At 39.3% G+C, this 11,973-nt stretch overlaps 4 protein-coding genes across 5 annotated transcripts; all 4 read right to left on the bottom strand.

Annotated features, from left to right (window-relative positions):
* Nucleotides 1-262: 262 nt before the first annotated feature.
* On the bottom strand, nt 263-905 carry LOC116193863 (iron-sulfur assembly protein IscA-like 1, mitochondrial). Its single transcript, XM_031522608.1, has 3 exons — nt 854-905; nt 654-771; nt 263-368 (listed from the first exon to the last, which is right to left on the bottom strand). The coding sequence occupies exons 1-3, from the start codon at nt 903-905 to the stop codon at nt 263-265; spliced, it is 276 nt and encodes a 91-aa protein (XP_031378468.1).
* Nucleotides 906-1,804: 899 nt separating this feature from the next.
* Nucleotides 1,805-5,353, bottom strand: LOC116197496. 2 transcript variants are annotated; one of them, XM_031527658.1, is made up of 3 exons: nt 4,898-5,353; nt 2,928-3,358; nt 1,805-2,838 (listed from the first exon to the last, which is right to left on the bottom strand). In XM_031527658.1, exon 3 carries the CDS (start codon nt 2,784-2,786, stop codon nt 2,211-2,213), a length of 576 nt encoding a protein of 191 aa, XP_031383518.1. In that variant the 5' UTR covers nt 2,787-2,838; nt 2,928-3,358; nt 4,898-5,353; the 3' UTR covers nt 1,805-2,210. The 2 variants fall into 2 exon arrangements, with proteins under 2 accessions (XP_031383518.1, XP_031383517.1); XM_031527657.1 differs by having other exon boundaries at nt 1,805-3,358.
* Nucleotides 3,227-5,112, bottom strand: LOC116193861 (receptor-like protein 43). Its single transcript, XM_031522607.1, has 4 exons — nt 5,040-5,112; nt 4,682-4,972; nt 3,729-4,462; nt 3,227-3,358 (listed from the first exon to the last, which is right to left on the bottom strand). Exons 1-4 carry the CDS (start codon nt 5,110-5,112, stop codon nt 3,227-3,229), a joined length of 1,230 nt encoding a protein of 409 aa, XP_031378467.1.
* A 3,821-nt stretch (nt 5,354-9,174) lies between the features above and the next one.
* On the bottom strand, nt 9,175-10,099 carry LOC116193860 (receptor like protein 23-like). The gene is made up of 3 exons (XM_031522606.1): nt 9,819-10,099; nt 9,522-9,706; nt 9,175-9,362 (listed from the first exon to the last, which is right to left on the bottom strand). Exons 1-3 carry the CDS (start codon nt 10,097-10,099, stop codon nt 9,175-9,177), a joined length of 654 nt encoding a protein of 217 aa, XP_031378466.1.
* Between the last annotated feature and the right edge of the window lie 1,874 nt (nt 10,100-11,973).

Raw genomic sequence — 11,973 nt, 5'->3', positions numbered from 1 at the left:
CCCATGAGCCGGTTCATGGAAACATTAAAGATGGCCAGTGATGTCAGCTTTGCCAATGCTGCAGGAATCTCTCCGGTGAATTTGTTCGAGGACAGGTCAAGCCACTCGAGATGCATCAAATTTTCTAGAGAAGATGGGATGACACCTCTGAAGTTGTTGTGCGATAAGTTGATCCTGCAAGTGTAGCACCTCAGATATTGCTTCCAGCACATCTGATGTTTGTGAATTTCAATTTAGTCAGTTCCCAGCTCGAGCAACTGCCTCAACTACCTCCCCGCCTAGCTGCTGCTGCACTGCTCATGGTCATAAAGGACTCTCCGCAGCCACACTGGCCCTTAGAGTTAGGATTTATGAAGACAAACTCAGGTCTGCCGAGTGGAAAAGAAAAATAGAAGAGCGCGTGAAGTTGTGGGACAGACATGAGGAACATTAAGAGAACAAATATCATTCTGTTTCTTCGGCAAAAAATGGACAATCTTTCATCATGCAAGTGCCATGAAGAGGCAGATGCGATTAAGTGCAAGACGCTCAAAAAGAAACAAAATGGACCTCATGAGTATGAAAAATTGCAACTGCACGAAGACACACGAAAGCGATTATCAGCCACGGCTTAAATGAGCAGGATTGTGAGAGAGAGAGAGAGAGATACTCACCTGAGTTTGTCATCCACAAAGTTCATCTCGGTTCCAATGACGTGCATCAGGGCCTTTGGATCGATCAAGATCTTCACCCCTTTGTCTTCAACCAACACATCAAATTTCCCCTTCTCGTCTACACATCAGAAGTGCGAGGAAAGGAACACTATAAGCTTTCCATCCTCTTGAGGTAAATGGAGAATCACAAGATAACTTACAGCGATGATATGTGACAATGATGATCCTCAAAACCGTCAGATACAGGGCCATCTCCTTCTACAGCTTCTTCACTCTCTCAGTAGCCGTCGTCTTTCTTCGAAGTTCCAGACATATCTGCCGTGAAAAAGCGCTTGCAGCTGCCCGGCTTTTTCACGTCACTGGCTTCGTGTCGGGGTTTGACCCTGACAGTTTCCGGGCAGGGCAGTTTGACCCGGAAGCAGTCTGCAGTTCGGTTTACATTTACTAGCTCTTCCATCCTACCTCCTGCAATTGGACAAGATTTCTTATTTTGTTCAGAACTATACCTTACTCCATTCGGGTTCGGTCGCCCTCATGCATTTCCTGGCTCGATGATTCAATCAAATATATCATAGGGATGAATCCCTGCGAAATAAAATTATTTAAAAGTAATTGCATGAAAGTCATGAAATAAAATTATCAATTATGTTGATAATTTCCAATTCTTTTTGGCAAGTAATAATATTAATTTCTATAACTATAATTTTATTTAAAATAAAAAATATAGATGATTTCTCCAGATTTAAATACATGTATTTTATGAGAAATATAGATGAAGCTTTGAGAATGCAGGCCTTACTATAAAGAGGCGGCATTATAGTCGTAGTCGAATGGACACTCTCCACTGCCAAGCTCTGGAGGAATGGTCGAAGCCCCGCATGTCTACCTCAGCGAGGAATGAGGGTACTGAAACAGTTCGCTCATATGGTGCAGTCTTCCCAGTCAATTGTAATTGTATAGAAAACCATATGATCACGGGAGGTCATGCTCAACCTCAATTTGTCTATCTATGTTTTTCTTTTTCTTTTTTCTAGAGATTCATATGGACGACCTTATTGGTAACTCAACTCTGTGTTCTTATGCTCAGCCTCAATATGCCTATCAATGCATCCTTTGGACTAAATAAACATTTTGCTGTTTGCGAAGCCGGCTTTTTTTTTTTTTGATAAATGGAAGCGACTTTCATTAAACAAAATGAATATACATCAAGAGCCATTTATCCAACAAAACTACCAGCAACTACCAAAAACATCTGCAAGCTAAGAGCTATATCAGAGGGCTAAACATATGATTGGCTATGATAAAATTTACAATTTTGTGAGAGAGTCGTGGGTAAACACAAATCTTTGCTTTCACATCTGCAAAAATCTTCCGAACAATAGCCTCTGGAGAGGAGCTGGGCCTTTGATAAATCCTTGTGTTCCTCTCATGCCATATGTAGTATATGTAGTGAGTCCATAGAAGCTTTAAACAAATTACATCGAGCTTCTTACCTCGAAGAGAAGAAATCCAACAGAATTCCGTATTCCAGCTCACCAAATTACGGTGCAGGCCAACTCAAGCCAACAAACTCCTCCAAATTTCCTGAGTGATTGGACATTCAAAAAAGAGATGTTCACGAGTTTCCCGCCGTGTGTTGCAGAATTCGCATTCAACAGACGCAATCTGAATCCCCCATGTTGATAGTCGGTCCTTTGTAGCTAATCTATTATGGATACATAGCCAACTAATGAAAGAAGATCGCGGGAGCTGTCCATCGAACCAAATCGCATTATTCCATTCCAGTTTCGGGCTTCTGACTCGTAAACACTCCCAGGCATTAGCAGTGGAGAAGTGCCCAGATTTGTGGGGGGACCATAAGACTGTATCATGGTTGGAAAGATCAAGAGCTGCAGCTAGGTCCCGGACCAGAGTGGCTTGAGGGTCCGAGCTACGCGGCCAGTGCCATTGTCCTTGCGAAAGAACATCGCTAACTTTTGCATGCTCACTGAGGATAGGGAAACATTGTAGTCCTCGACAACAAAATTTAATCAATGGGCCAACTGGTAACCAGGCATCATACCAAAAAGATATAGTAATACCTGAATCAACTCTGCAGCTAGTATAAGGGGAAATCAGTGCTCTCAGCTGCATTAGCTTCCTCCAGTTCCAGGAGCAATCTCCAGGAATCCGTAGAGACCAAATACTGCGACCCTTTGTAATGTATTTAGTTGTCCAAGCCACCAGAGATCCCGAACTCAGAAGAAGGGACCATAAATTCTTCAACACACATACCTTGTTCCACAAAGCCGGCTTTCAGTTCTTCTTTCAGCTGATATGTTACCCCGTGACGTGTTCAAATTGATTCTGCAATGAATGCTTACATAGACACGAATGTTGGAAAGTTATTTCATCTGTCATAATAGCAGTCCACTTGACGAGTTATTGAAATTACATTAACACTGATATTGCACAAGTACTTACAACTACAAAAACAAATTACACACCCGGTAAAAACTGGACAGAATTTACTCAAACTATTGAAACACAGTGCACACATATATCATATATCCAAATAATTACTATGTAAATTACTAGCATGCATGACCTTCTGGCCTGAACATGAAAAGTCGGACCGCTGTGTTGTTCTGTTCCTCGCACTTGATGCAGAGTCCACTCACATCAACCATCCGTTGCCTCGTCAAATTCACAGGGCTCGATGGTTCCTGCACAACATTTTCCATTGTAAGAAAAGAAAGTATGAATGATTTATTGGCTAGAGAAAAGAGTTGCAACATGCATCAGATAGCATCAGAAAATTCTCAACGAGGATTCATAACTATGAACAAGGTTGGGGAAGAAAGATTGGACTTCGACTTTAATATAACAAAAGATAGAAGCGAAACTGGGAAAGACATTGAAGATGGCCAGTGATGTCAGATTTGTCAATGCTGCAGGGATCTCTCCAGTGAAATTGTTCGAGGACAGGTCAAGCCACTCGAGATGCATCAAATTTCCTAGAGAAGTTGGGATCAAACCTCGAAAGTTGTTATGCGAAAAGTTGAGCCCAGTAAGTGATTGTAGATTCCCACTTACTTTGGGTACCTCCCCTTGAAAATGGTTATGTGATAGGTCAATGACAACTAATGCTTCACGTATAGGTGACAACTGCATCTGCACCCCTTTGTATATCACAGTTGTATAATGGGATTCGGACCACGTCTCGGTACTATACTTTAGAAGCCCTTGTCCTTTGTCTCCACCCATCATGTAGTTGAAATTGGCGATGTATTGGCTCGGAAAAGTTCCAATGAAATTGTTGTTGGAGATGTCGAGGATGTGCAGCACTGGAAACGGATGAATGAATTTGGGACTAGTTATTGGACCGTGGAACTTGTTAGCCCTTAAGACGAGAATGTGCAAGTTTGGGAGTGTTTCAAGCCAGCTCAGAAATGAGTCCTCCAATTCGTTGTCACAGAGATCTAAAACTTCCAACTGTTTGCAACTAGCCCATGATCGTGGCAGCTTGCCTTGTAAATGATTCTGACTCAAGATGACAGTATTCAGGCTGCAATTTTTTCGAGCTAATATTTCTGGTATGGGACCTCGTAATCTATTCTTTGCTAGGAATAACATCGCTAGGTTGGTATTGACAATGATAAGACACTGAGGAATCTTGCCAGTCAAGCTATTATCTGACATGTCAATGAGAACTAGAGTAGTAACATTACAGAAGGAGGAAGGGATTTCTCCACTAAATTTGTTGCCCGAAGCAGCATATGCTTCAGCAGTGACCGGTGGAATAGGGAGAAAACCATCAAACATGTTTTCTGATAGGTCAATACAAGTTAAGTTTGAAAGTTGAAAGTATTCTGGTGGCAATTGGCCATGAAAGTGGTTCTGACCGATTATGAGGGTATCAAGATGAGGGAAGGGAAATGCGGCATGATCTGATATAATTAGTCTGCGGAAGTTGTTTGCACCCAATTCCAACTTATGAAGTGGTGGTGATTTTAGCCAGAAAGGGAAAGTGTCATTTATATCATTACCATGTACATTAAGATACATTAAATTTGTACAGTTTGCTAGAGTCCTCGGCAGTGAACCCTCCAGTTGATTCAAACCCAACTTCAAAACGACGAGATTGCTCAGATTACCCAAGCATGGGAGTATGGTGCCACTCAGGTAATTATCCATCAAGTGCAGGACTCTGAGAGAACTCTTTCGGCATATTGAAGATGGGATAGTTCCAGTGAGATGATTACCCCCGAGATAGAGTCTCCGAACATGATGAAGCGAAAAGAGGGGAGCTGTTGGAATGGAGGGTGCCTTCAAGATAACTGCAAATAAGGTCCACTTCAATTACGTTAGCAGTAATATCATCACATGTGATCCCCTCCCACGTACAGCAATCAGTCCCTTGCTTCCAAGAGGCTGTCTTCAGAGACGAGGTGTAATTGAAGGCACTTTCTGCACACATCCCTCTAGTCACAATTTCTTCATTGATTTTGAGCGAATTTTTGAACTGGAGGAGGGCAGTACATTCGTCGGCATGACCGGAATGTCTGGATGGAAGCGTCGGAGGTGATGTAACCAATGCAGCTAAGGATGGTGTGAGAAGAAAGGAAAGACAGAGGGCCGCTATAATACTACACATGGTTTTCATGTCTGTGGGCACTGGGCTCTGCCGGTCGGAGGCTATTGTGTGGTGTATTTAAAAGCTTCATTGTGTATTCATTTTATTTTATTTTATGTCAAATGTTACCATTTTGCGCTCTCGGCCTCATGAGTTCACTTGATAGTTCGGAAGGATATATATTATTATTATAAATATATTATATTATTCAGAACGTATTGAAATTGACAATTTCACAACAGAACTTTTGGTCAATTATTTTCACAACATATTGAAGTTAATAATTATTTTTTTAAAAATAATTATCAAGGATCAACCAGCCACTCTAAAATGACAAAATGGCCCTTGATTAATGAGAGAAGCGAAGAGAATATTTTTTTAATAAAGTTGCGCTTCCACGTAAATAAGAAATTATATTGTTTTCCATTTCATATCTCACCAATTCAAGTAATTTGTCTCATGTTTTTCAAGAGAAACTTTTGTTATTTTTTATCTCGAGGTTGTACAAATTCAATCAATAAGAATGCAGCGAAATTTAACTGTATATTTTAAAGTTGAAGTTGAAAATTAATCTATGGGATGCATGGATTTCACCCCTTGCTCCTGATTCAGAGGGGAGAGTAGCTCACTTTTCTTTATTTCTTTCTTTGATCACTTAGTTTTCTTAAATATTCTCATTGACAATTTCTGCTAAGTTAAGGAGCGATACGGAGGGAGGAATTCATATGCCAGCCTTTCCCATCTATTCTACTTCACAATTTCACCAGTAATGCTTTATTTTTTTATGGGTTAGGAAGTACAATTTTGTTTTTAAAGTTTGGCGAGCGACTTTTGCAAATTGGTCGTACTTTTGTAGCTCGGATTTGGATACCGTTTCGGGTTTCAAAGTTGAAAACTCGTTTGCCCCAAACCGACCCAACTTTATATTGTTTGTAAAATTTTGTGTTTGATAAAGTTTTGACCTCTAAGGACCCTTTCAGTTTTATCTAGTGATCGTGAGGCTATATTGGTCTATGGGCTTTTAATTATCTCAGTAGAGTTATTATTGTTAAAATTTTATGTGACTAATCGATAATTTATTTTATTTGTATTTTTTACTGAGTTTTTCTTTCAAATCTTTGTTGTATTTGGGTTATCCAAGGACTTACCCGAACAATCCGATTCATGGAGGGTCAGTTTTCTTCTTGATTTTGGATTCGGTTCTAAGGGATGGTTTTTAAAATAAAAACCCGACCACTTCGAATCCCCGAAAATTTTTCCCATACTTGCACCGAACCATCCCGTGCACAACCCTATTTCTGGGTAAAGAAATAAAAGTCTAAGGGGGAGATAAGAGAGATGAGAGTTGAGAAAATATAAATAAAAGTTAGAGAGAGCAAGTCAAAGGATTAACGCATATCAAATAATTCATATTACTCCTTTTTTTTTCTGAATATAATTTATATTACACAGAGAAAAAAGTGTAGCAAATAACGCTAATATGGAAAATTAAAAGCAGGGACAGATGCAAAGTTTGGACTAGGGGGGATAAGAGCGAATTGGAAAATTAATTTCTCTAAAAGAGAAAGACAAATACTATAAATGCCATCAAAATTTGAGAAAAAATCTATAAATTTCTTTAGTAAGTCAAAATTGTCTCCCTCGGTCCCACTTCAGCTCCTGATTAAAAGTGAGGCTAAAAGAAGGTCTCGCGCTTTATATATTAGAGTGTGTATATATAAGAATATATATTGCTTAGGGTCACATTTGCATCATTAACCAACTGCAGAAAAAAACCTCATTTCCTGCATTTAGTAGACAATTGATTTGGTCTCCAATGAATAATCGAGTCGTGCTCTCTTCAAGTGCAATTGGTTTTATGTCGACATCCGTGCAGTTGGAAATGGCTTGTAAACTAATGAAGCCTACCTGATTTTTGTACTCGCCTTCAATGAAGTTATTGCCAATTGCATATATATATATATATATATGTATATATATTATAAATTCGATCAAAATTTGAGAAATAATATATAAATTTCTTTAAGACATCAAATTGTCTCCCTCGATCCCACTTCAGCTCCTGATTAAAAGTGAGGCTAAAAGGTCTCCCGCTTATATATATATATATATATATATATATAAGAATATATACTGTTTAGGGTCACATTTGCATCATTAACCAATTGCAGGAAAAAATCTCATTTCCTGCATTTAATTGATTTGGTCTCCAATGAATAATCGAGTCGTGCTCTCTGCAATTACAATTGGTATTATGTCGACATCCTTGCGGCTGGCAATGGCGTTAAACTAATGAAGCCTACCTGATTTTTGTACTCGCCTTAGATGAAGTTATTGCCAACGGCATATATATATATATATATATACTGTAAATTCTATGAAAATTTGAGAAATAATATATACATTTCTTTAATATGTCAAAATTGTCACCCTCAGTCCCACTTCGGCTCCTGATTAAAAAGTGAGGATAAAAGGTCTCGCACTTTATATATTAGAGTATATATATATATATATATATATCGGAATATATATTGTTTAGGGTCACATTTGCACCATTAACCAACAGCAGGAAAAAATCTCATTCCCTGCATTTAATAGACAATTGATTTGGTCTCCAATGATTAATCGAGGCGTGCTCTCTGCAAGTACAATTGGTATTATGTCGACATCCATGCAGTTGGAAATGGCGTGTAAACTAAGAGATTATATGCTCTTCAAGGGGAGGACCAGAAAAGAGATGACCATTTTGGCACCCAAAAAAAAAAATAATAATAATAATAACATCAAGTACATTGGTTGAACTGAGCGCGCTTCCATAAGCGTAGCACCACAAGTATTGGCTCCCCCACGCACTACAAGAAATTTACAATTTCCGAAGGAAATTTCGTTGGAACGGTTCCATCAGTAATTAATTTCTGGCGGATTAATTTTATGGTTTAAACAACAATAATAATGGCTTAGCCAGTGATTATTCTCACGCTTGGACTGTATCTATCTTTCCTTGGACCAGTAATTTCCGACCGAAAATTTCCCTTCAGATGATTTTCAACGTGTCTCTGTCTATGATTCTTCTCAGAGATTCGGATGGACAGCATTACTGTTAACTCAATTTGAATTCTTATACTATTGGGAATGTATTATCAGGGTCATCTCATTGATTGGTTAACTAATTAAACACTCTGCTAGTAGCAACGTTGGCTTTTTCGCTGCTGATTTCTGATATATCATTTGGCCGTTCAAATCGATTCTGCAATGAATTATGTATTTAGACATGAGTTTCGGAATGCTATTTCATCCGACAGAGACACTTTGGCAAAGAAAAAAGGAAAAAAAAAAAACTTTGGCAGTATTTACTCAAACTATTGCAGCGCTCATTAGCACCAGCATGCATGACCTTCGAGGTCAATCATTTGGACCGCTGTCACGTTGTCAATTTCATTGAGCTCGACCCCTCCCAGACGACATTTTCCATCGAAGATAAGAAAGAATGACTTATTTGCTAAAGAGAAGAGTTGCAACATTCATCAGATAGCACATAGTAATTAACAAGTTGTCTGGTATTATAATTCACTAGCATAAGAACAAAACCGGTGAAGAAAGATGGGAGTTTGGCTTTAATCGAACAAAAGAAAGAAAGTAAACTGGGGCAAACAACAGAGTGGAAGTTCGTTTAGGAATTCACCTTCCATGAGTCTCCGGAGAGCCCTTCCGTGGCTTGTCTACTCTTTTGGTTCGCTTTTTCTCGACCATTTTGATCAGCCATGCAGGCAGCCTTTTAATTTCAACAAAGGCGTATCCCATAGAGAGACCAATCACGATTCCACAACTGGATCCCATTAGAACTGCTCTCCATTCAATCCATTGCTCTGCATCATCTTCATCCTGGGATGCAGATGGCGGGTCAAGTTAGTGGCCTCCAGTACTAGTACAGGGTTTTGTTAAGGGAGCTCCACACAGATCTGGATTCCCATCGAAGGAATCACTCCCGAAAGTGTCGAATTGTTTGCTGTGAGGAATCTTTCCCGTGAGCCGGTTCATGGAAACATTGAAGATGGCCAGCGATGTCAAATTTGCCAATGCTGCGGGAATCTCTCCTGTGAAATTGTTTGAAGACAAGTCAAGCCACTCAAGATGTGTCAAATTTCCTAAGGAAAATGGAAATACACCTCGAAAATTGTTATGCGATAAGTTGAGCCCCCTAAGTGATTGTAGATTCCCAACTGTTTTAGGCATCTCCCTTCGAAAATGGTTACGTGATAGGTCAATGAGGACAAATGCTTTTTGTAGCTTTCGCAACTCCATCTGCACCCCTTTGTATATCACGCTTGCAGACTGGAAAGCGAACGACCCGTTCATAACATACTGTAAAGTCCCTAGTCCTTTTCCTCCACCCATCATGTTGTTGAAACTATCAATGTACTGGGTAGGGAAAAGAACGCTGAAATTGTTGTGGCAGATGTCAAAAATGGTGCAAATGTGGAAACGGATGATTGGCTTTGGGACTAGTTACTGGACCGTGGAACTTGTTGGCCCTTAAGACGAGAACATACAAGTTTGGAAGAGTTTCAAGCCAGCCAGGAAATGAGTCCTCCAATTCATTGTCACTGAGATCTAAAGCTTCCAACTGCTTGCAGCTTGCCCATGACGGTGGCAGCTTGCCTCTTAAATGATTGTGTCTCAACACAATGGACTTCAAGCTGCAGTATTTCGAGGCTAATATTTCTGGTAGTGGGCCTCGAAATCTATTCGTTGACAGATCTAATAGCCGTAGATCTCTATTTACATTGATGAGGCACTGAGGAATCTTGCCAGACAAGCTATTATTTGACATGGAAATGAGAAATAGAGTGGTGATACTACAGAAAGAGGACGAGATTTCTCCTGTAAATTTATTGCCACGGACATCTTATACTTCAGAAATGATTGGTGGAATAGGAAGAAAACCATAAAATATGTTCCCTGATCAATCGATGCCTGTCAAGTTTGAAAGCTGAAAGTATTATGGCGGCAGCTGGCCATGAAAATGGTTACTTCCTATGAATAGAAGGTCAAGATAATGGAAGTGAAATGCAGCATGACCTGATGTTATGAGTCCGTGGAAATTGTTTCTGCCTAGCTGCAATCGATGCAATCGGAGTGCTTTTAGCCAGAAAGGGAAAGTATCATTTATCTCATTGCCCAATAGGGAAAGGTATCTCAAATTCGTACAGTTTGCTAGAGTTCTCGGCAATGACCCCTCTAATTGATTAAAGCTTAAACCCAGATTGTTGAGGCTGCTAAGGTTACCCAAGCATGGTGAAATGGTGCCACTGAGGTCATTGTCTGACAAGTCGAGGAACTGGAGAGAACCCTTTTGGCACATGGAAGATGGGATGGGTCCAGTGAGGTCATTACCCCCAAGACGGAGGCTCCAAAGATCACGGATTGAAAAGAGGGAGCTATTAGAATGGAGTGTGCCTTAAAGATAGCTGCATTCAAGGATGACCCCAATTACGTTGCCGGAAACATCGTCGCATGTGGGTCCCAAGTGCAGCAATCAGTACCTTCCTTCCAAGAGGCTGTCTTCGGAGATGAAGTGATATTATAGCCACTTTATCGACATAATAGTTTGTATTCAATTGTGTAGTTGATTTTGAGGGAATTTTTGAGCTGGATGAGTGCATTACATTCGTCAGCACGGCCGAATGGAGGATGGGGAGCTGATGTTGTGAACAAAGCTACTGAAGGTGTGAAATGAGAGACACAACACCACCACATTCGACATCGTTTCCTTCTTTTTCTGTGCGTGGAGACTGATGTGGCTGCTCCGTTTTGAAGCTTCAAGTAGAAATTAGATCCTACATTCGGTCGTCTGACTTTTTGGATAGACGAAGATTTAGGTTATGTTTGATACTTTGATTTTAGAGTTAAACAATATTGAATTTTGATTTTAATTGGTTTTGTAATGATTGTATTGTTAAATTATGAGAAAAAATATAAAAAATAATAAATAATTAAAAGAATTTAGTATTAAAAATTGAACTGAATTGTTAAAAAAATTGAATAAAAAACAAAAAGTAATAATTATATTATTGAATTGAAAATAAGTGAAATTGAATTTAAGTAGAGTTAAAAAAATTTGATTTATCAAACAAGTCCTTACTAATTAGAAAATCAAAAGTAATACAAAAATAGAGCATTATACGAGGGGCTTAATTAGATGGTGGACAAATGTCTAATCCTCGTTCTTCGTGCTCAACCATGTAAAATAGTACCTATTAAAAAGTGCAAAAAAGTAAACCGAAAAAACAAAAGTGAGAAAAGTTAAAATAGAAACGAAAAAGGTCAATAATTAAGACGAAAGAAAGAATAGCCAGGTGAGGTTGACTCTGAGGTCCTCGCTGGTTTGCTTCAATCGAATAGGGAGCATGCAATTGTGAGAGACATCCAACCTTTGATGAATCGGGACTGGTCGACGGTAGTCAAACAGATTTATCGGGAAGGGAATAAGTGTGCAGATTGATTGACGAATTACTTATTTACTCTTCCAATCGGTATTCATAGAGCAATTGCCCTCCCGAGCTCAAGCTAATTCCTTTTGGGATGTAATAGGGATCTTCATGCCTCGTCATTGTAGCAGCTAACTTTATTTTAATGCATTAGGCCTTCGCCCCATATTTTGACCAAAAAAAAATGAATGATTTTAAAATTTTATCCCCATTTTTA

The sequence above is a fragment of the Punica granatum genome, chromosome 2, assembly GCF_007655135.1.
Source record: "Punica granatum isolate Tunisia-2019 chromosome 2, ASM765513v2, whole genome shotgun sequence".
In the NCBI taxonomy this organism is placed as follows: domain Eukaryota; kingdom Viridiplantae; phylum Streptophyta; class Magnoliopsida; order Myrtales; family Lythraceae; genus Punica; species Punica granatum.
This window is presented reverse-complemented; position numbering and strand designations above follow the sequence as displayed.

Coding starts and splice junctions, on each gene's coding strand:
- LOC116193863 (XM_031522608.1), bottom strand. CDS start 905: ATGGCCCTGTATCTGACGGTTTTGAGGATCATCATTGTCACATATCAT. Junction 772..853: donor CATTGTCACATATCATCGCT/GTAAGTTATCTT, acceptor TCTGATGTGTAG/ACGAGAAGGGGAAATTTGAT. Junction 369..653: donor TTTGTGGATGACAAACTCAG/GTGAGTATCTCT, acceptor TCCACTCGGCAG/ACCTGAGTTTGTCTTCATAA.
- LOC116197496 (XM_031527657.1), bottom strand. CDS start 2,786: ATGCAGCTGAGAGCACTGATTTCCCCTTATACTAGCTGCAGAGTTGAT.
- LOC116193861 (XM_031522607.1), bottom strand. CDS start 5,112: ATGTGTGCAGAAAGTGCCTTCAATTACACCTCGTCTCTGAAGACAGCC. Junction 4,463..4,681: donor AATGTATCTTAATGTACATG/GTAATGATATAA, acceptor TTGACCTATCAG/AAAACATGTTTGATGGTTTT. Junction 3,359..3,728: donor TTCAAGGGGAGGTACCCAAA/GTAAGTGGGAAT, acceptor AATGTTGTGCAG/GAACCATCGAGCCCTGTGAA.
- LOC116193860 (XM_031522606.1), bottom strand. CDS start 10,099: ATGTCAAATAATAGCTTGTCTGGCAAGATTCCTCAGTGCCTCATCAAT. Junction 9,707..9,818: donor CTTGAAACTCTTCCAAACTT/GTATGTTCTCGT, acceptor CAACAATTTCAG/CGTTCTTTTCCCTACCCAGT. Junction 9,363..9,521: donor TGTCCTCATTGACCTATCAC/GTAACCATTTTC, acceptor ACAATTTCACAG/GAGAGATTCCCGCAGCATTG.